The 20,555-nt window shown below is 36.5% G+C and overlaps 1 protein-coding gene across 2 annotated transcripts in view; it reads left to right on the top strand.

The window, feature by feature from the left end:
* Window positions 1-20,555, top strand: part of METTL15 (methyltransferase 15, mitochondrial 12S rRNA N4-cytidine) — a 92,468-nt gene that overhangs the window by 26,378 nt on the left and 45,535 nt on the right. For both annotated transcript variants that reach the window (XM_003206088.5, XM_085223882.1), the window contains exon 3: window positions 12,501-12,637. In XM_003206088.5, coding sequence (XP_003206136.2) covers window positions 12,501-12,637 — 137 coding nt within the window. The remainder of the gene's footprint in view (window positions 1-12,500; window positions 12,638-20,555) is intronic.

Genomic DNA, 20,555 nt, shown 5'->3' with positions numbered 1-20,555 from the left:
ATAACAAATAGCTTGACTTTGCTTTAGTAACTGTGTAATTTTTTTAACGAAGGAAGAGAACTAGCTATAGAGTATATGATGTTTCATTTGCAAGGTAGCTGAGCTCCAGCATCCTGAGGAGCAGAGTTAATTGTGACTCATTGATTTCCTTCTCCCTTATTCTACCCTCCTCCCCAATTCTGTGTGTGTGTGCATTTTAAAAATTAAAAGCACCTAGGGAACTTGGAATTTTGAGTGCATGAAATCAATGAAAATCAGAAAAAGAAAGGATCAGGGTATCAGCACAAACCATGTACTCTTTCCAGAGTGCATACTCTGACAAAGACTTGAATTTCATGACAACATTGTTCAGAGAGTTTCAGTAGGTGCTGCATGTTTGCAGTTTAGCTGTTTACCTGGTACAGTAATGTGGTGGATTTGTCTGTATGTATATGGGATATGATGGTTCTGGTTTTTTTTTTCTTCAAAACTGTATGAACTGAACCTTTTGTGTTGAAAACAATGCTTCGTGTAGTAGGGCAGCTAACATTTTGTTAGAAGTGACAAATGCTGTGCAGCTTTAGGTTTCTGCTTAGAGAAACTAAAGCCTTCATCTTTGGGTGCTGAGTTTTTGGAGGCTGTTTTTAACGTACTTGGATATGACTTCTGAAGGGTCAAATTTAACATTAGCTCAGAGAGGGAGAGAAATGATCTTTAAGTTGGTTCTTGGTGAAATTCTTAACAATCTCATTGCATGAATGATGTTAAAAACAAATAGCAGATCATGCTCACTCAGATCACTGCTTTCTGATTTCCTCTTATAGAAAACATTATCTATTTGAAGTGAATTTGAAACGGTAGGTTTTGAAATACCCACTACTTCATCGGGGAATGATATATGAAATAATAATAATAATACTGAATGAAATAATAAGAGGAAATGTTTGTTGTAGTGCAGTTGAATGGGTAGCTGTGCACAACTCATGATGTCATATTTAAACTTCAACCGAAGGTGAGTGAATAAATAATTTATTTTTTAAGAGGCATTTATTTGCTTGAGAAGACCTTGGTGATATTTTGACAATAACTGAGGTATAGTACAGTCAAATTGGGTACGTATCTATATTAAGCTATTTGAATAGTAAAATTTAACAGAAGGTCTGCTACCAATAATTGTTATTTATAGTGCCACAAAGCTACATAACTATTATTTAATGATATGAAAACATCTGTGAGATTTGTACATGCTATAAGTTTTCAAGCATGTTACTCCAACCAGAGTTGTAAATTGAGTCCAGCCATGAACTTCAGTTGACAGGAAAAAAGACTCCATATGTCTCTCAGATGAAAAATGATCCTACTTCCATTAGTCTCTTTTAAATAGATTGTTTATTTCAATAGTAAGATGTTCCAAAGTCAGCACCAACATTTCGGATTGTGTTGTGTAATTGAGCTGGTGTAAATGACTTCGCCCCAAACATGACAAAGAGATTTGCAAAAGCACTACGATTAATATATATGTTTTTTCCCGTTTGTAAATATCAATTTAAATAAGTATTAAAGGAAATATATTTCATTTTAATTTTTACACAAATGTTTTGACAAGAGATTAAGAGAAGTAGTTGAGTAAATTTGAGATTCACTTATTTTTTGCACATATTGATCATCATAACTTGTTCAGGCATAAATGTAGAAATAAATTAAAATGCAAAGCGATACCTGAAATAAACTCTAGAAAGAGATGTGAAGTTACTTCTTTGTTGTCACTGATAATCTTATACCTTAATAGCGCCTTGTAAATTATTCAGATTTAAAGTTTATCTTCTGGTATTTATTTCCATTTTCTTCACTGCTGTTCACAAGGCGCATTTAGAAAAGACAGCCTTAAATTTCGTTCTGTTTTTCTATTGTATTGGTCATAGAAATGATCTGTCAAAACCATTCTGACAGACGTGGACATCTTGCATCAAAAGTGATGAGTTGCACAGCAAGGATTTTCCACATATACATCAAATAACATCTCTTTAAGGCTCTTGTTTAAAGTTCTTCTGTACTTTATAGGAAATAATCTTAAAAGTATTTAAGAGAGAGGTCACAGCCCATATAGGAAAAAAGGAGAACTGATGATTGGCCAATTAAGCTTCAAAATACGAAACATTGACAAAATACAAACATTATTTTCATGGTTGAAAGGTAGGTGCTGCAAGAAAAGCACATGTTGAATACATGCATGATAAATGTTTTAGGAGAGATGGTTGTTTGTTTTTCACCAGTGTAGGGGGGGAAAAAAAAACAAACACAAAGGAGAATACAGAAATACTATGGCTGGCTTGCATTTTGAATTATAGCAGTCAGGATATCCAAACAATGTTTTTAACATGGTTGTTTTCTGAAAATGATGTTATTGTGTGTAGTGCCATAATATGATTAAAATCAGCAGTTTGTGGAAATACTTATAACACACTTGAACTGAATGTGCTTAGGTGGTGACCTGGAAAAAAAGGGTAGGAATACACTGCATACATTATCCTGGTAATGAACAGTTTCAGCAGCTGTTAAGGTTCAGATCTGATACTGGTGTGAGAGGAGGAAGAAAAACAAAAACAACAACAACAAAGAAAAAAACAAGCCAAAAACTTATCTTCTAAAATGCTTTGCTCTACCGATCATTTTTCCCAATTTTCTTACATAAACATACAAATTTGACCGTAATGTTGTCTCAATAATTGTATTTTGTTGATTAAAAATCATGTTCTGTGTGGTTTGGGCAGTGTAGGAATACTTCAAATTACATTGGTCCCAGAAATAGCCTGTTTCACATGAAACTAACCTCTCACCATGTTAAGGGCCTGTGAACTCGTAGTGCCCTATGGTATGTGGTGGTTCAGCTTCTGCTGGGTGGATTAATTCTCTGTGCAATGAATAATGTATGTATGTACACATTAAAGTATGTACATGTTCATGAGAGGAAGGTGTTCAATTTTTGGGTGTGGTGGCAAATTAATTTCGACAAGATAGATTATTTGTTCTTTATTGACTTACAAGTCTAGTTTTATTATAATTTTACGTAAAGTTACTAAACTGCATTTCTTCAATTGTTCGTGCCCAATTCTAGGAAGGGCAATCTGTGAAGGCTGTCTAAAACTGATGCATGCTGTGGATAAAACTGAGCATTGACTGGGTGGGGAGGGAGTCATAATGCTCCTTTCCTGTCATTATTATGTTTCTGCATGTTGCAACACGAGAATTCTGTTTCACATATGGTAGGTTGCATATATATATATATTCTGAAGATGTTTTTGTTTCCTCATCAAGTTGGGCAGTTGCCTTAATTTTAAGGCATTTGGACATACCCATAAATTCCTGGTTTTCTAAGGTGCACGATAGTCCTATGTTGTGAAGCACTTAGGTGACACAAAAATGAACTAGAACTGAAGAAAATCCTCTACAGTTTGAATGCTTTTTTTTTTATGGTATCTCAAAGAATGTATCATTAGGTATTTAAAAAGGCCTGAAATGCTTGTTCCGTAATCCCGGAAAGTGTTGGATTTTAAAGCAAAAGATTGTTCTCTCATGTTGTCAAATGTTGACCAGATACATTTTGGAATTGACATTGCCCATTCAGTGAAGCTTTGGCTGATCTTCAGTTAGAATTCAGAAAATGATTTGGATTGGGCTGAGCCATGTGTATGTATTTCAACAGCTCTTACTTTTAGCTTGGAAGAAGGAAATTACAAATCAGAACGGTTCTAAAATTAGTATGCTTAAATTGTTTTATTCAACAGTGCAATTTTTTTAAAAATAGCTCTTAACTCTGCTATTAGAAGTATGTATATGTATGTGTATTTATGCATGAGCCTGCGTTAGCTGTCCCACTGCAGACGGGGCACACCCAGAGATTGCCTTTCATTCTTTGTGCCTACCAGTCTTGAGACCTGTTCCAATTCTGTGTAAATAGAGGCTGGATGTTCAGAGCTGTCATTCAGAAAGCCCTCCTTCTAAAAGCAGTTAGCCTTCTGCCAGAAGTCCATCGAGGACCTTGCACAATCTCAGTCCAGCCTATTGGCTGGAATAGATTTGCGGTCTGTGTCAGATCTCCATCCTTTTCCTCAGGACGATCAAGTTCTATTTTGTGCTGTGCTAGAGCAGAATCCTTACTCTTAAAGGCTCGGAAAGAAATATAGTCAAGTTTGGATATATTTTTTTTTCCTTCCTTCCAAGCACCGTTTTTTAGATGTGTACTTCTGATTAATTTCCTTTCTATGTTCATTGCAACTGTTGGTTAAGTGAGATTGGTATTGACAAAGATCAGGACTGAGAAGCAGTTTACAATTTTGAGTTGAATTTATTGAGGTAGATTTTGAGATTTGTGGGAAGGAAGGGAAAAGAAGCAATTAAGGAACTGTCTTCCCACTGTGAATCTAAGCTTAAACAATATTCCATGTGTTTTATATCAACTTTAGCATTTTTTCCAGCTTTTTTTAATATACTTATATTAATTCATGGCTTTGCAGTAATTAGTTGTTTAAAAAAAAGTCATAAAAACATATAACTGATCAGCTATTACTGCTAGTGAAAGACACATCCTTGGAGAATTCCTTGTCATCACTCTCCTCTTTAACTCAGTTTTCTACTTACATCTATATGAAGTAGTTCTTGTATCCTGAGAGTGTATTAAAGCTGAAAGCTGAGTTAAAATCAAGGCGTTTGAACAAGAGGTCAGATATATTTGTACTTTAATGCGCTTAGAGTTGATATTTGAAAAATAAAACAGAGTGGAAAACAACTTGTGTTGTGACAATGAACAATTTCTATTGTGAGTAACGAGGAAACTCAGACAAGAAGTTTAGAGAACATGACTCATCACAGAAACACCGGTAGAATGAAGAAGCAAAAATGTCTTGCAGTGTGTTGGTGATTTTGTTTATAATAAAACTTCTCTTGGGATTATTTTTCCCACAAAAAGTAAGAGTAAGTGCTTACTTAGATACCTACCAGTGGTGTCTGGCAAGACAATAATAAATTACGTATTTATTAGCAGTAACAAGCATCTCAGTTTAAAATGCAAGCTTGACCTTTTATGTATTTATAAGAAAGCTCTATCATTCATTTCAAATATAGAGGCTGTATTATTGTGGCAAATGCTGGCTTGATCCCACTCAGAGAGATGGGTGGAAGCCAATATGAGTGTTGCGACCCAGTCAGGAGTGATTTAGAACACACTGGTGAACAGTGGCTGCCTCATCAGGCAGCCATGTCAATATTCTTCAGGTAACAGTTCCTTCCTCTTTTTTTTTTTTTTTTAGAATACTCAATATCCAATATTTCAAGAAAAATTGTGATTTTGACATTTGATGTGTCAACTGCCTGAAGGTCTGTCTTCATTTTGCTTTTCTTTCTCCAGCCAGTAAATGCCAGACATTTTCATTTCATCTGAGAAGTCAGGTAGTGTAGCGTGGATGCTAGGTACTTCAATTCAAATTAGTTGGTACTCTGGTATTTTTTTGTGGTATCTGCTTGTTTCAAGCCTGTGAAAAGTGGAGAGGGTGTAATTTATTTCCAGACCAAATGTGTTAAGCACTGTAAAGATGCTTATTTGGTGATTGTTAATATTCTGGAAAATGGAGTGTGGTGAGTGAGGGACTGTTTTGGCTGTGGCTGTGATCCCAGTTGTGGCAGTAGGAATTGTGGATCTACTTCCCTTCTTTACCTCCCAAAGTAAACTTATTTGATTCTAATTTATTGCTTGAGAAGCTCAATTTTGAGTGGAAAGCCCTCCAGCAGACACATTTCACTGCTAAAATATTATATTCGTATATAATATTGACACAGCATACTGGGAAAATGTATATTGTTTCCAAGTTATTTTTTCTTTTCCTCATATTTTAAACCTCGCATTCATTTTGATTTCCTTTCTGAAATGGGTATTCTTGGCTTGTTTTTTTGCACTTCAGGAAGCACATTCTTCCTGTTACAACAGGATAACACGTTGGAGGCAGAGGGTATGGTCTTTATTGGTAGAGGATGGAAAAATAGTAGATAAAGAGGAGTAGGGATTAAAGAAAAAGTATTATGCAGTGCATGCTCGTTCTTTTGGGAATAATGGGCTTCTAGCTTTTAGAAGAGATTCATGGTATCTGTGAAACAACGGTGAGAAGGTTTTATTTGTACCAGTTAATAACTTTTAGTATCATGCCTTGTCCATCAACAAGTTGAGACCAGATTTGTCTGGGCTGAAAGGCAAATGGCTGGTCTGTCGTGTAGCCAATGGAAAGGAGAGGCCACTGATGAAGAACTCATACCTGGGATGGAAACCTGCTTGGTGTGGTATTTCATGTACCCAATTAATCTGTCTTGTCTAACTTTTTGCTAAAGTCCTCTTTGAGATCATTTCAGGATTGCACGAGAAAAAGCAAACAAACAACAAAATGTTTTGTGAAAGTTGAGCATAATCAACTGCATGAAAAGCACTAGGGTCAGCAGCAGGAAATAAAAATTAAAAGTTGAAAGGAACAGATGATTTTTCAGAACACAAAACAGCTCTTGCCTTTCAGAAACCAAGAAACCACAGATTAGAAGTTACAGGCTTTCTCACCAGTTCTAGTATTTTGCATATTTTTAAGGTAGTTTCAATTTATGAATGCCACGTTTGAGTTTAAATTTCCTATTTTTTTCCAGTCTCCTTTTTGTCATACAGGTAATTGCTACTAGGTATAGTGGAGTAAATTTTACTAGACGAAAGACGTAATCATAAGTGGAGTTGCAGATGACTTTGGTCATAGTGAAATGAAGTGCTTAAAAGGTATTTATTAGGAGGTAACTTGGCAGTGAGAAGTCTTGTATAAAAAAAAAAAAAGGAAGATGAACTTTTTGTATCTGTATAGCTATCTTAGAGCCAGCTAGTTGTAAAATGAGGGCTATAAAGTTTTTGTTTGGTGCTTTCTGTATGTTACTGAAAAGCCAAATGGTTTCTAAAATGTACAGTCAAAACCGATTGTGAAATTCCCAAGGGGAGCTCTGATGGGCTATCATAACTTAACAATGGAATGGTGAGTCACTGCAGGAATTCATCTAATAAACTTTTCTTGTATTTATATGGCCATGAGAGTAAAACTGTATTTGATTAAAAACTACTAGACGAGAGGGGGAGAGGAGATAAAAAAAAAAAAACCAAGCATCTTGCTTCTGTTTCAGGCATAAAAAATGAAGTGTGTATATATATATATATTATACTGCTTTATATATAGACGACACAAAAATATAGTACAGGCAGTGACTTCAAATCTGATCAGTCTCCAAAGTAGTTGTGTTAGCAGTAAAAGCAATTCAACTTTTTAAGTGATTCAAGCAATTTTAACATGAATATTATTTTTTTGAGGTTCTAGATGCAATATGTTGCATCATTAGATCATGTAGATTATGAGGCATCTATCTTAGGTTCTAGCTTTCCAGTGTAGATGTATATACCTCCACTTTTCCAAGACTATCCATAGAAGGTCTAGAAGGTCTTCTTATTTTAACATTACGTCAGGATGGACTTAATTTAGCCTTAAGAAGATCAGCGAGGATGCCAAGAATGCTTGCTCCTACCCCATTAATGCTGATGATGCAGTGTTTTATCTAGTATCATGTCCTGCAGTCACTTCTACTTGAACCAGAGCTGTAGCCTCTTTTGTGTTGTGATCCCAGTTTAAAAATCGTGTTACAGGTGTCAACTGTTGCTTAAAGGTTTGGTTCTTTAACCTCTCCTTTTTTCTTTTTCATTTTTTTTTTTTAAAGAAAGAGCAATATAGTTTAGTGAGCCCATGTTTATTCACAGCGAATGCTTGTGTGAATTCTTAACTGAAGCTTTTAGATGCTGTCACTGTATTGAGAGCATGTCATTTGTGTCATGGCACAATGATCCTGATCTTCTCTTTCCTTTCATCTGCCAGTCCGAATTTTTTGCTTCTGTATAAGATCTTCTCTATGGTTTGTTAATATTTAGCATGTATAAGGGGTTTACCAAGCTACAAGTTAATCAGATTTTAAATTAGTGAAAGCAGAGGCACGTGTTTGTGAGGAGAGGTGAGATTGTTAAGCAGAATAACAGCTAAATATTCTTAACTGACAGGAGGCACACAGTCTTCAAAAATTCCTCTGGAAGGGGGAAACAAAGCAGTGTTAAAAGCAGCATCTGTATATTGCTTAGATAACTACATTGTCTGGATATATAGTTGCAAAAAAAAAAAACAAAAAAACAAACAAACCACCCTACCTCTGACTTCATAAGTTCTGATATTCAAACTTTATAAAACAATGGACAGAGTGAGGCTTGTTAGTGAGAGAAAAGATGCAAGAGGTCAAATCTGTGCAGTATGTCCAGAGGACACCAAAGAATAACTCAGTGTTTGGAAAAAGAACGAGTAATAAACAAGTTGATAAGTCTGTCAGTGAAAATAGAATATGTTCTAGAACTTCACATCACTTGTAACTTTGTTCCAGACTTCTTATAGAAGACATGAATAGCTATTACTTCTGGCTCTTCCTATGCCTTCCTTGACTCTGGCTCTTCCTATGCCTTCCTTGACTCTGGCTCTTCCTATGCCTTCCTTGACTCTGGCTCTTCCTATGCCTTCCTTGACTCTGGCTCTTCCTATGCCTTCCTTGACTCTGGCTCTTCCTATGCCTTCCTTGACTCTGGCTCTTCCTATGCCTTCCTTGACTCTGGCTCTTCCTATGCCTTCCTTGACTCTGGCTGACACTGCAAGTTTGTTTCAGGAAAGGCAATGCTTAAGTTTTAAAAAAACTCGAGTGGTACATTTCTAGCTTATGATATCAAATAGGAGCCTTTAGTTGTGTTTTTTTTTTAACAACAACAAAAAACCCAACAACCACCAAAAAAAAAACATCCCTGATGATGTTACTCACTGATTTTTTTTTTTAAAAGAATTACGATGTAAAATAGGTTGTTTTTAATGCCCTCCAAAATGACACTGTAGGTTGTTGTGTCCATCTATTTTAGGTTGCATAATCTCATGCAAGACATTGGCAAGCAATAGACAAGGTGATTTAATGTTATAGTGGTACAGTGCAAAAAATCCACGACAAATGGACTCTTTGAGAAAGAGATGCTCCCCAAAGCTGATTGATAGTGACTAGGAAATATTTTTAGTAGCTTGGAGTAGATGTATGTCAATATTTTCAAAAGCTAGCTAAGGTCTTCTATCTAATTATGATTAAAAAAAAAAAATCCTTTTTTCTTTTTTAGTTTTGTGAATGCCTGAATAGATTATGGAATCATCTTTATAGTAGGGGTATTAAATTCTCGCTCCCTGGTGTTTTGCTCAAAGATGTGAGGCTATTGCTCTTGCTTCACCAAGAGAGGCATGTTGAATGCTGCTGTGTTTTTTAGTGTGCAAAGACTTTGGAAACTGAGCATACAGTGGCAGTTGAAATCCTTATTCACAAGTAAGGGGGGGTAGAATCAGGTTAAGACTAAATAGTGCTGAACTGGATCTTACTTCGTGAGGTTTCTTTTAACAACTTCTTTGGGTGCTTCTGGAAAGGAAAAGGACTTGTTAGAGTTCAGAGTTTTAAGTGAATCTCAAGTGCCTCAACCACTAGACTGTAGAGTGTGTGCAGTAAGAGCTTGAAGGGCTATTCACTTCTAGTCATTAGCTCCTTTAATTTTGAGACATCAAATTCTGGGGTTTTTCTTAAATGATAGACTTTTAAGAAGACAAATCTTTGCTCTCCTAACTTTGTGTTAATTGTCCCAAATTAGCATGCAGTACTGTACAGTATCAACTGGAAAATAAAATAATAAATTCAGGTGGTTTAGATAATAATGTCTGAATTTTTGTGATATGATTATTTTTTCCCAAGTCCAGCTGACTAGGATAATGATGTGGTAGTATTTTAGCAGTTTGTAAAGTTTTTCCTTCTGATAGCTTTTTATCACAACTGCAGATGCAATTTAATAGCAGTTATTAGTTTCATAAATAGTCAGTTTTATTGTTATGAAATTTCTATAAAGATCAAGGGATTTCCTTAAAGCTTTTTATTCCAGAAGCCATTTTTAGAAAACGTAAATAAAAGTTTATGCTTTTTTTTTTTTCATTCTGGTCTTCATTGCCTTTGAATTTCCCATTTTATTCCAAGGACCCATTTCCCATTTTATTCCTCAGTTGAATCTTTTTTTTTTTTTAAGAGGTTATGATATTTCCCTTGAAAGATCCTTTGGGGTAATGGAATTTGGGTAATTTTTAAAAACATTGTTCAGATGAATTCTGTGTAGTTCGATTTTCTTCATAAGTGGTTTTTAAAGTCTGTTTCATATTTAAAAAAAAAACTTGCGGTGAAATAAGTCTGTAATTCATATTGGAGGATATGGAGAATCTGTTCTTCTGGTTTGGTTTAGCTTGCATGGAATCTAATTTCTGCCCCTAGCCCAGCAGCAGAGGTCAGTTAATTCAACTGAGAGGACAGAGTTGTGGGAAGTCAGAGATGCAGAAACCAGGAAAGATACTTTTCAGTCTCACGTCTACTAGGGTTAAAATACACTGGTATTACTCACCTTTTTTTGTCCCTAAACTCTAGTATGTTTTTCCTAGACGATAGAATTATTCAATTTTATTCAAAATGAAAGCATAGTCATGCAACCTCTGAAAGTGAAGAGGTAGCTATTTCTGTCGACAAAGTAGCTCTTGACTTCTGAGCAGTTAAGTACCACGGTTGTCAGCCAGAAGGAATAAGGCCTGCAGGGCAGCTGCTAAAAACAGAACTGCTGTTTTATATATACAAAAGACAAGCAAGCAAGCTAACATTTAATGGTATTTCCCGCTTTAGCAGGATTCATTGGCCCAGCCTACCTTGCTCCAAGGTGGCTGACCATGTCCTAGAAGAGCATCAGGAGCAAAGCTGCCTGGTCAGCCTAGTGGTCAAATAGACCTTGGCTGAAGAAACCTCTCTGGTGTGGAGTCTACAGAAGATGTATAGCAGTCTCCCTTCTTTGCAGGCAGATGACTTTCCTCAAGTGTCCTCTTGGGTGAATGTGGCTGAGTCAGTCAGTGCTTTGAAGCTAGCTTATTTCTGCATGAGGTTTGATAGTATGAGATAGAAAGTCTTTCGTTGTTGGCTCTTCTTTTTTTTTTTTTTCCTTTGAAGTTTTGTTTGTGGGAATATGAAATGTGCATTCCTATCTGGGACTTTGGGGTTATGAGAGTCTTGTTCCAGGAATTGCATTGTTCAGTTTTCCTTAACTTGTATTGAATTCATATCTGTGTCTGGTTTAGTCTGAGAGAATTCAGAGTTCCCTGATTGTGTCTTCAACTTCAGTAACAGAAGACTGTGTCTGGTATTACTGAAAATTTTCATTTGTATACTGAAAACAAAATGAATATGATATATGTATGGGGTAGTAGACATTCCTCAGAAGCACAGAAATTGACGTTGTTTATCAAATGGTACAACTTTAAGCCCTCTGAGTAAGTCACATCTGACAACTGAAAAATGCTTGCAGTTACAGTAGGTATCCCTTACTGTTCTGTATTTGCTATTAGGCGTTGTCTTGGTAACCAAAAAACATACCCTAGTACTCACACACTGAGCCTGAAATCAATACTACTGTCTTCAAAACTTAGTTTTTTTGCAATAGTTAAGTTAGTCCCAGTTATAATATATGTGTTCCTGCACTGCCATCACACTTTGATCTGTGGTGTAAAACTACGATATTGTCATTTTTAATATTTATACATAAATCCATCAGTCTTCCTTTTAGATGGTCTTACAAAGCAGATGGTACTGATGACTTCATATAGCCCTATGTCTTAAATATCTTCGTATGGCTCAATACAAGTTGAATCAAGCAGTGGAACAAGTAGCTTTCCTCTAATTCAGAATGAATCTACGAGTGACTGGACCAGATGATTGTCCTTTTATGGATAGGGGGTCCAAAGCCATCCAAATGTTTATTCTGAAGTGATTTTATATTCTGTGCAGAATTGCAAATATCATAGAATAACCGAAGTTGGAAAATATATCCACGATTATCCAGTCTATCTGTCCACCTACCACCAATGCTTCCCCATAAACCATGTCCCTTACTACAACATGTAAACATTTCTTGAACGCCTTCAGAGGCAGTGACTCAGTCACCTCCCTGGCAGCCCTTCCCAGGGCTCCATTTTAGGCTTAGCTCTCTTTAATGTTTTCATCAGAGACTTGGATGCAGGACAGGGAGCGAAGGGCAGCACTGAACTCTGCTCTCTGGTGACAACAGCAGGACCCGAGGGAATGGCATGGAGCTGTCAGGGGATGGTTCCAGTGGGGGTTAGGAAAAGGGCAGTGGGTATGGCACCGAGCTGCCAGAGTTCAAGTGTTCAGACATCACTCTCAGATGTAGAGTTTGAGCTTGGGTTGTTCTGTCTGGAGCAAGGGGTTGGACTCGATAGTTCTTGCAGATCCCTTTCAGTTCAGGATATTCTTTACATCTGTTACGGTTTTGCTATGAGGTAATGGTGTTCTCTTCTGTATTTCAGCGTTTCCTTGATATGACGTTTGGAGCTGGAGGTCACAGTACAGCTCTTCTAGAGAAAGCCAGCAACATTACAATATACGCACTGGACAGGGACCCCACGGCTTATAAAATAGCTCAGCAGCTTTCAGAATCTTACCCGTAAGTTGTCTTTTCCTGACTTAAATATGGTTGACACTGTGTTACTACCTACACGGTTTTAAGTTTTCGTAATTTTTATATATACTCTGCAATGCCTTTATGTAGGCATTACATTGTATATACCTAATAAAAGAGATCCGGTTCTATTCATTTGTGAATGTTTGCACGCTAGTCTTTTTAAGATTTTTGTAGTAAAATGCATGTTTTGCACTCTGATAATTCAGTTTGTTTCTAGTAGCCAATTGTAAATACTAAGTTTGTTTCAAAAGAACCTGTGCTCTGCTTCCTTTGAGACTATCCTCATAGCAAAATCTTGCTAAAATAAATACTTACAAATATCTCACAAAAAAATATGGAATAATATACATTGAAACAATGTAATTTAAATATGGATCAGTGAATATTTTTCTTTAGGAAAAAATTTAATTTGGTATTCTGTCTGTCTTATTGACTTCAGATACTACTGAACTATTTAATAAGCTACTGCTTCTTTGTAAAGATTATTTACCTCGTGCTTCAATGTTCTTGTTAAGTAGTGCTGAATTTGTGAAATGAACGGAGGCTAAATGCTAACTCCTAAGGGCTCTTTCGTTATACAAATCCCATTTATTTTGTTCAAGAAACGACGCAAAGCATGCATACGTTCATGTACAGGTATGCAACACGCAGAGATGAATGCACTTATCATCAAGAGCTAGGTATTGTTTACATTTCACCAAGAAATGAAAATATGTAGATAAAAAACATTATAGAAGAACTAAAACTTAAGTTTATGGAAAGTAGTAAGGAGAGGATGCTTACTGTTGTGCTGAAAAGTTACTATTTTTTCAAAAGTATTTTTCTTATGTAGAAGGAAGTCTTTTCTATATGTAGTGAAATTAAAGCAGTGGATAAAGAAACACTTGGTTGTTAAGCATATTCTAGGACAGACAGCAATGCTGTTCAAGCAATGCAGCAGGTATTCCTCACCTTTTCCAAAAGAAGCTGCTTTAACTGCATTCCTTTCTTTGTGCCTCATTGTTAGAAGTCCAAGAGGAGAAATTCAAGGATTTAAGCTAATCTTACAACCAAAAATTTTCAGAAACATCTACACAATCATATAATATTAAACAGTCCTCCTGACTTAATGTGTTCTTGGAAGTCAAGTATCCTGTGCGAACCTGGTGAGAAGGAAATTTATTGTCTGGATAGATCAGGACATTTTACAAGTGCTGGATATTGTTCTGCCAATGATTGACGTTGTTCATTTTCTATTTTCAAGATTCACTCTATTCCATGTATTATGGCAGTTGACATAACTTACTTTGGCAATATAATTAAGTAGTTCTTTGAGTTCCTGCTTTTATATGTGAACTTGTATAAACCTGGTCACTTGGACTCCAGACATAATGTCATCCACCTTCAGAGATGAAAGTTATCCTTAGAAGGAAGTGGACTCTTAAGTGAATGTTAAACTGTTGTTGAAGTCCTAATGACTGCAAGATGACTCCATGCCCCTTGAATGTGTGCTATTAGACAAGGCTATGTTCTTACATGTTTTCCATCAGCTTTCATTTTTCCCCACTGGAAAGAAGAGGTGGGTCATTTTTCAAAATGTAAATACATCTTTCTTATGATAGCTGACAAACAAGTTAGCCCTCTTAAGATAGGAACACATTCCAGCTATGAACCTTCTCTATTATTAATTTGCTTTCCCTGGGATGTCAGTTGTGTAATGAGTTAAAAGGGAACAGGACTAATAAGTATATTATTAACAAATTCAAGTCTGTTAAGGTCTGCTTACAAATTGGTTGAAAGTATGTTACGAGATTTAGTGCTTTCATAAATCTATTTCCTTTTGTTGTTCACTAAAAGAAGGTTGATTTTTTTTTTAATTGTATATTTTCTGGACTGTGTTAGGAACAGATAAAATTCTTCTGAGAGGATTAATTGATATCTTTGTTGGCACCAATGAGCAAGGAATACATCCAGCTGAAATCTTTATCTGTTCAGGCTTACTGTCAATTAATATAGTTCCCTCATTTGGTTCACCAGGCAGGCACAGAAATAGCTGTGCTATCAAAAAAAAAAAGTTAATAGGTGCATGCAGCTGCAAGCAGAGGGAAATATAGGGCTGTCCCTTTTATAAGAAGCACAAGCATGGATGTAACAGAAGACCTGCAATGCAGAAGTATAAACTTCTACATTGTTTAATTTGGGGTTGTTTTTAAGCTCTGTTTAATGTCGCTGTTTTGGGAGAGGTTATTTGACTTAGCAAAGTGCTTCACTTTCTTAGGAGATGACAGCGTAAGAAGAAAAAAAGGCTGTTATGCAACTGGTAAAATCAGGTTTTCACTGTCTGAAATTGAGTGCATTGGACAAATGGAAAGTCATACATCAACCGAATTTTCTGCTGCCATGTTGTTTGTACTTAAATCAGAATGTCATACTTGTTTCATCATTTAATTGAGGGTGTTAATATATTCTAGTGTAACAACTGCACTGTTGGTCTTGTGTCTTTTGCAATAATGCATCGTACCATAAAAAAATCGTAAATATTCAGAGTTATCAGTTGTTACTAACTATGGCTATGCAACATCACAAATCTTAGTTGAATCTTTTTTTTTGATATGCTTTATCTTCTGTCATTTACTTGCAAGATTATTAAAATTCAAAATTCAGAAATACGCCCAGAGATATGGTTGGAAGACTTAACTATCCCTAAATTAGGGGATTTTTCTAATTCATAACTAATAAATGAAGTCCCCCTTGTACTTTGCTGAGAGGCAGTAGAAGTAATAAGTCACAGAATCAGAACACTGGAAAAATATATTTGATGTTTGTATTTTAAATGCATCTCTGCTTCTTGGTAGTGATTTTTGTCATAAATAAAATCCAAAGAGGGTAGATTTCCCACTGCAATAGTTGCATTCATTTACCTTCTCTGTTTATTTTTTTCTTTTTTTTTTTTTTAAACATGCAGTGCTGCTTTAATAAGGAGAAAATGGGTCAGGGCCTGTTAGATATTCAGTGTGTGGGTGGGAATCCTTTGACGTTCTTTCTGGGGAAGCCTCTAACTTGGGAATTGCTGCTGAGAATCCAGGAGAACAAGATAAAATTTAGTCAGTAGCAATGTGTATTACGAGTGAACCCTTTCACACCCACTGAAGGGGAGAAGTTAGAGGTGTGACTGAAATCTAGCAATTAACCAATATCATTACAAGCTTTTAAGTATGAGAAACCTACGCAGAAAAGACAATATGTTCTTTGTAAGAAATCATGCCCCCAACGGTAGAGGCAGATCATATACGATTCCTTATATAAAGAAGCTATAAAACATTTTTATAGAACCATAGAATCACAAAGTTGGACCTGCAAGATCATCTAGTCCAATCATCTTCCCACCAGCACTGCTACCACAAAGTAAACCAGATCTCGTAGCTCCTCATCCAGACCTCTTGAACACTGCCAAGGATGGCGACTCCACCACCTCCCTGTGCAGCCATTCCAGTGCCTGGCCACTCTGAGAGAAGAAGTTCTTTCTTGTGACTAACCTAAACCTCCTCTGGTACAACTTGTGGCCATTTCCTCGGGTCCTGTGTGTTGCCTGGGAGAAGAGGCCAAACCCCTCCTCAGCACAACCTCCCTTCAGGAAGTTGTAGAGTGCAACAAGGTCTCCCCTGAGCCTCCTCTTCTCCAGACTGAACAATCCCAGCTCCCTCAGCCGCTCCTCACAAGACTTGTGCTCCAGACCCCTCACCAGTTTCGTTGCCCTTCTCTGGACACGCTCCAGAGCCTCGATGTCTTTCCTGTAGTGAGGAGCCCAAAACTGAACACAATACTCGAGGTGCGGGCTCACCAGAGCTGAGTACAGGGGGATGATCACCTCCCTGCTCCTGCTGGCCACGCTATTTCTAATGCAAGCCAGGATGCTGTTGGTCCTCTTGGCCACATGGGCACACTGTCAGCTCATGTTCAGACAAGCATCAAACAACATCCCCGGGTCCCTTTCTTCACATTCATCGAGCTGCTCAACCCCAACCCTATAGTGCTGTATGGAATTACTGTAGTTGTAAAGCAATTTTGAGATTGTGGTGCTTCTAGGTTTTACTTTCAGTGTTACAGTAAGTTTACAGATCAAGTGTGATAGTCATCAACTTCTATTTTCTGTGTTGTGGGTAAACCAGAATATGGTAAGTTCTAGGTAAAACAGAACTTTTATTTTCAGTACATTCAAGTGCTTTCAAATTCTGATTCTATGATATATTGTTGCTATTGTTGTTACACGTTATTTTTATAGCTACTATTTAACTTTTGACCATAGTGCAAGTCATGCAGTAAAGTACAATTAACAGTTTGCTAACAAGGCGTCTTTATTTTGCTCAGACATTGTTATGGTATAACTATAATAATTAGTTCTCTGTAGCTTTAATTCTTTCTAATGAATTGTCCATGTATGTCAACATCCGGCTGCCTCTCAAAAGCGATAGAGGCAAAAAATTTGTCTTAACTAAGAGATGGAAAATGCCATTGAGAGAGCTACAGAGCCCTTTGTATTAGAATGGTACTTTTCTGACATTTAGCTTATTCCCTAAAAGGTTTATTTTAACAAAACCATATACATTTCCTTATAAAAGCATAACGAACGAAAATTCAGTCTCTTATTGCTGAAGCTGTCCAGCGTTCAGAATGATAGAGACCTTTATTTGCTTTCATGCCTACAATCTGATCATTCAATACATTGAGTTCTTGATTTACGTTTGGGTCCGCTTCAAAGTTACCTTCCGGCATAAATATTCTGCAGCAGTCTAATTTTAAAAGTAGTGTTCTTCCCTTTTTGTTCTTTGTGTTTTCTTTAGGGCTTTCTTAAAACCATGTCACTTTCAGTGTCAGTCATCTTTTTATGTAGCACAGTTATAGGCATTTTACTACCAATGTCACATCACAGCAAGTCAATCTGCTTAATTTTTGTTTCCTTGCTGACATTATGATTGTTTTAAATCGCTGTATGGTAGGAAAAACCTTTACCAAGTACAGACAACAGTCTGATCATTCAGGTAGTACGGAAATTGTTTTATTACATAAGTACTGCGGTGATAGATAATCTTCCCCTCCAAAGTGCTAGTAGAAAAATATTACTGCAAATCTTGCATCCAGAACTGGCCAAGTTGTATCGTCTTGTACCATGATAAAAACAAAACTAAACTGATTAAGAATCAAAATAGTGGAATTCCTCTTTTTAAGAAAAAAGTTTCCTCTCTTCCTGTAAATGTTCCCTAAAATCGAGAAAAGGAGGAGATTCCATGACTGAAAGGGAAGTTTCTTGTGAAGGGAATTCTTTTTTTTTTCCCCTCGTGGTGCTACAGATGAGTTAATGTGCCTATCCTCCATTCTGTTCTTTGTAAGCTTAATAAGGACAGAATTGCTTCGTTTTGGGGTACACACTACCCAGTAGTAAGTGATAATGAAAAAGAGAAGTGGGGAACTCTTTTCCTGGCAGCTTTGGTATACAGAAATTCATCTTGGGGAAATTTTTTTTTTGTAACTCCATGAGAAGCACAGTCTAGATTTTAAACATTCATTATTATTTATGCATGTATTTTATGCTCAGCACCAAGTTCTTATATAACTGACAGTGTTAACCAGATATGGTAGACACTACTTAATTGTTTTCTTAATTTAGCTAACATTCCTATGGTAATATTCTAAATTGTTATTGCAGTCATATACTCCCAGTGAACAACAATATATCTCTGCCAAGGAATTGTGAAAGACAAGTTTATTGTCTTCATTAGGGATCCTAGATCAGGGAGCTGAAATGGAGTGACTAACATGCAGTGCAATGATAAGACCAGTTTATTAACATTTTGATTGTTATTTCCTGGCTAAATCAAGAGATAATGGGAAAAAATGCCAATGTTTTTTCACCAGGACTATATTCTTAATCAGTCTCTCAGTCAAATAATTTTTTGTTTGCTGTGAATGTAAAGAACTTGTGACTACTTATATCTGAAATTGTATATTAGAACAATTGCATGAATGTAGATATAGACTGAGCCCACACCACTGTCCCCAGTTAACATCAACTGTTGTTATGAGCACCCGCTGAGAAACAAGAGCAAAAAGATGGGAAATCCAAATCATATTGTAAAACATATTGTAGGAAATACATACAATATAACATTTATTTTAGTGTATTCCCTGCAAGGGTAAAAAGATCTGTTAAATGTCTTTTTATAGAGACGAAGGCCAGCGTAGAGCACATAAGGACTTATTCTCACAGTGCAACACACACATAGCTCAAAGAAGAGGCAAGGCTGGGGAATCCTCAGCCATGCCCAGCTTATTTACAGCTTGCTGACAGGCTCAAGGAAAAAAAAAGTGAATTTGAGAAACTTGTATACATATGTGTAAGATAAAATGTAGCTATTTATTTATTTTGTGTAGCGACACAAGAAAGATGAAAAATCTTTTTGTTTGTATTGGTTTAACAGACAAGATGATGTCAACTTGTAGCTTGCAAAGGTGGAATGAGTTGGATGCAAGTGTTTACCTCAATATCTTAATATCTTCACCCTGCAAATCCCCTGATGTTTTTGTCTTACTCAGTTGGAAGTGTACTTATACATAGTCTTTAAGAAACAAAAATACTAGTTTACTGTTTTTATGGAGGGCACTGAGATCCTGAGGCAAAAAAAAAAAAGTTTGTGAGTTGTCTGATATACTGAAAAATTGTTCCAGAATAGGCAAATGTAGTTGAAGGATCTTTAGGTGTTTGTTCTTCTGGAACATGTCCTTGTCCAGCAGGCTGTAGTAAGCATACTTTTGAAGTGGTGGTCTTTTATTGTGGCTGTTTGGCTAGATTCAGTTTAAAGCATATTTATCTTCTTCCTCAGAAGAGGTAGAAATGAGCTGATAGATTCTAACTTAGAGTGGTTACACGTGAGACAGTCTGAATTGCCACTCTGCATCCATATGGGAAAACCCAAACGGGGTATTAAACAACGGTTTCTAATTTTTATTAGTTTGCTTATTTATTCTATGTGCCCACATCGCAATGCGGGTCTTGAAGACAACAGGAATTTAGTTGCAATAGTAGGAGTTCAGTGTTTTATGAATGTGAAGCTGGGAAACAGCTCTTTCTTACGTAGTCAATAAGAGAGAGTGCATTTGAAATTAACTGAAATGGTTGATATGTGTGTTTGTGAGGCTGGAGCAGCGTTTTTTGTGCTCAAGGTTTAGGATGTGAAGGCTTGCTGAATGTACCAACATCTCATATCTCTACATTACAGAATTCTTTTAGCAGTGTGTCATACTAGAATTTTATTACTGAATGACAAGAAAAAGCTCTCTATCTGCTGCATTCAAATTCTACAAATTTATCAAAATCGCTTCAGAGCTCCAATTTTTCTGCCTCGGTTGCAACCAAAGACTGTCCTGATATGACTCCTAGTTAACTTGCAAGATCTGTCTAGCTCCTGCATTGAGGTGGGATGGCTACAGGCCACGTTAGTAGCTGAGTTTACATTTCATCCACTGGATATATAAAAGAGAAATCCTTATTTGCACTATTTACATCTTGAAGGAATGAGGCATCTTAAAGACGTCGCTGTTCCCAAATGCTACTGCTCTATGCAGAGTGACACTAGTTTTGAGGCTTGTAGTTGATGTTTCCACTGAAGCATACGTTCTGCAACATAAACATTTGGAGAATGATTGGTTAATATTCAGTCTATGCAACTCATTCTATTTGCTAGATTCTTTTAAGCTTTTTTTTTTACCATTTGTTTATTTCTCATAGACTGGCAAAATTACCTGATGATTATATTATTAGGATTGTTCTCATTGTCTTAGAATAAATTTGGAATTTTGTCTTTCATATGTGATACCTGATGTGCCAGGGCTAGACTTTGTGATTTCCAGTCAAATAAGTCAGGAC

This window comes from Meleagris gallopavo, chromosome 5, assembly GCF_905368555.1.
Source record: "Meleagris gallopavo chromosome 5, MGAL_WU_HG_1.1, whole genome shotgun sequence".
Classification (NCBI taxonomy): domain Eukaryota; kingdom Metazoa; phylum Chordata; class Aves; order Galliformes; family Phasianidae; genus Meleagris; species Meleagris gallopavo.
Note: the sequence above shows the minus strand (reverse complement) of the source record. Positions and strands in the feature narration are given on the sequence as shown.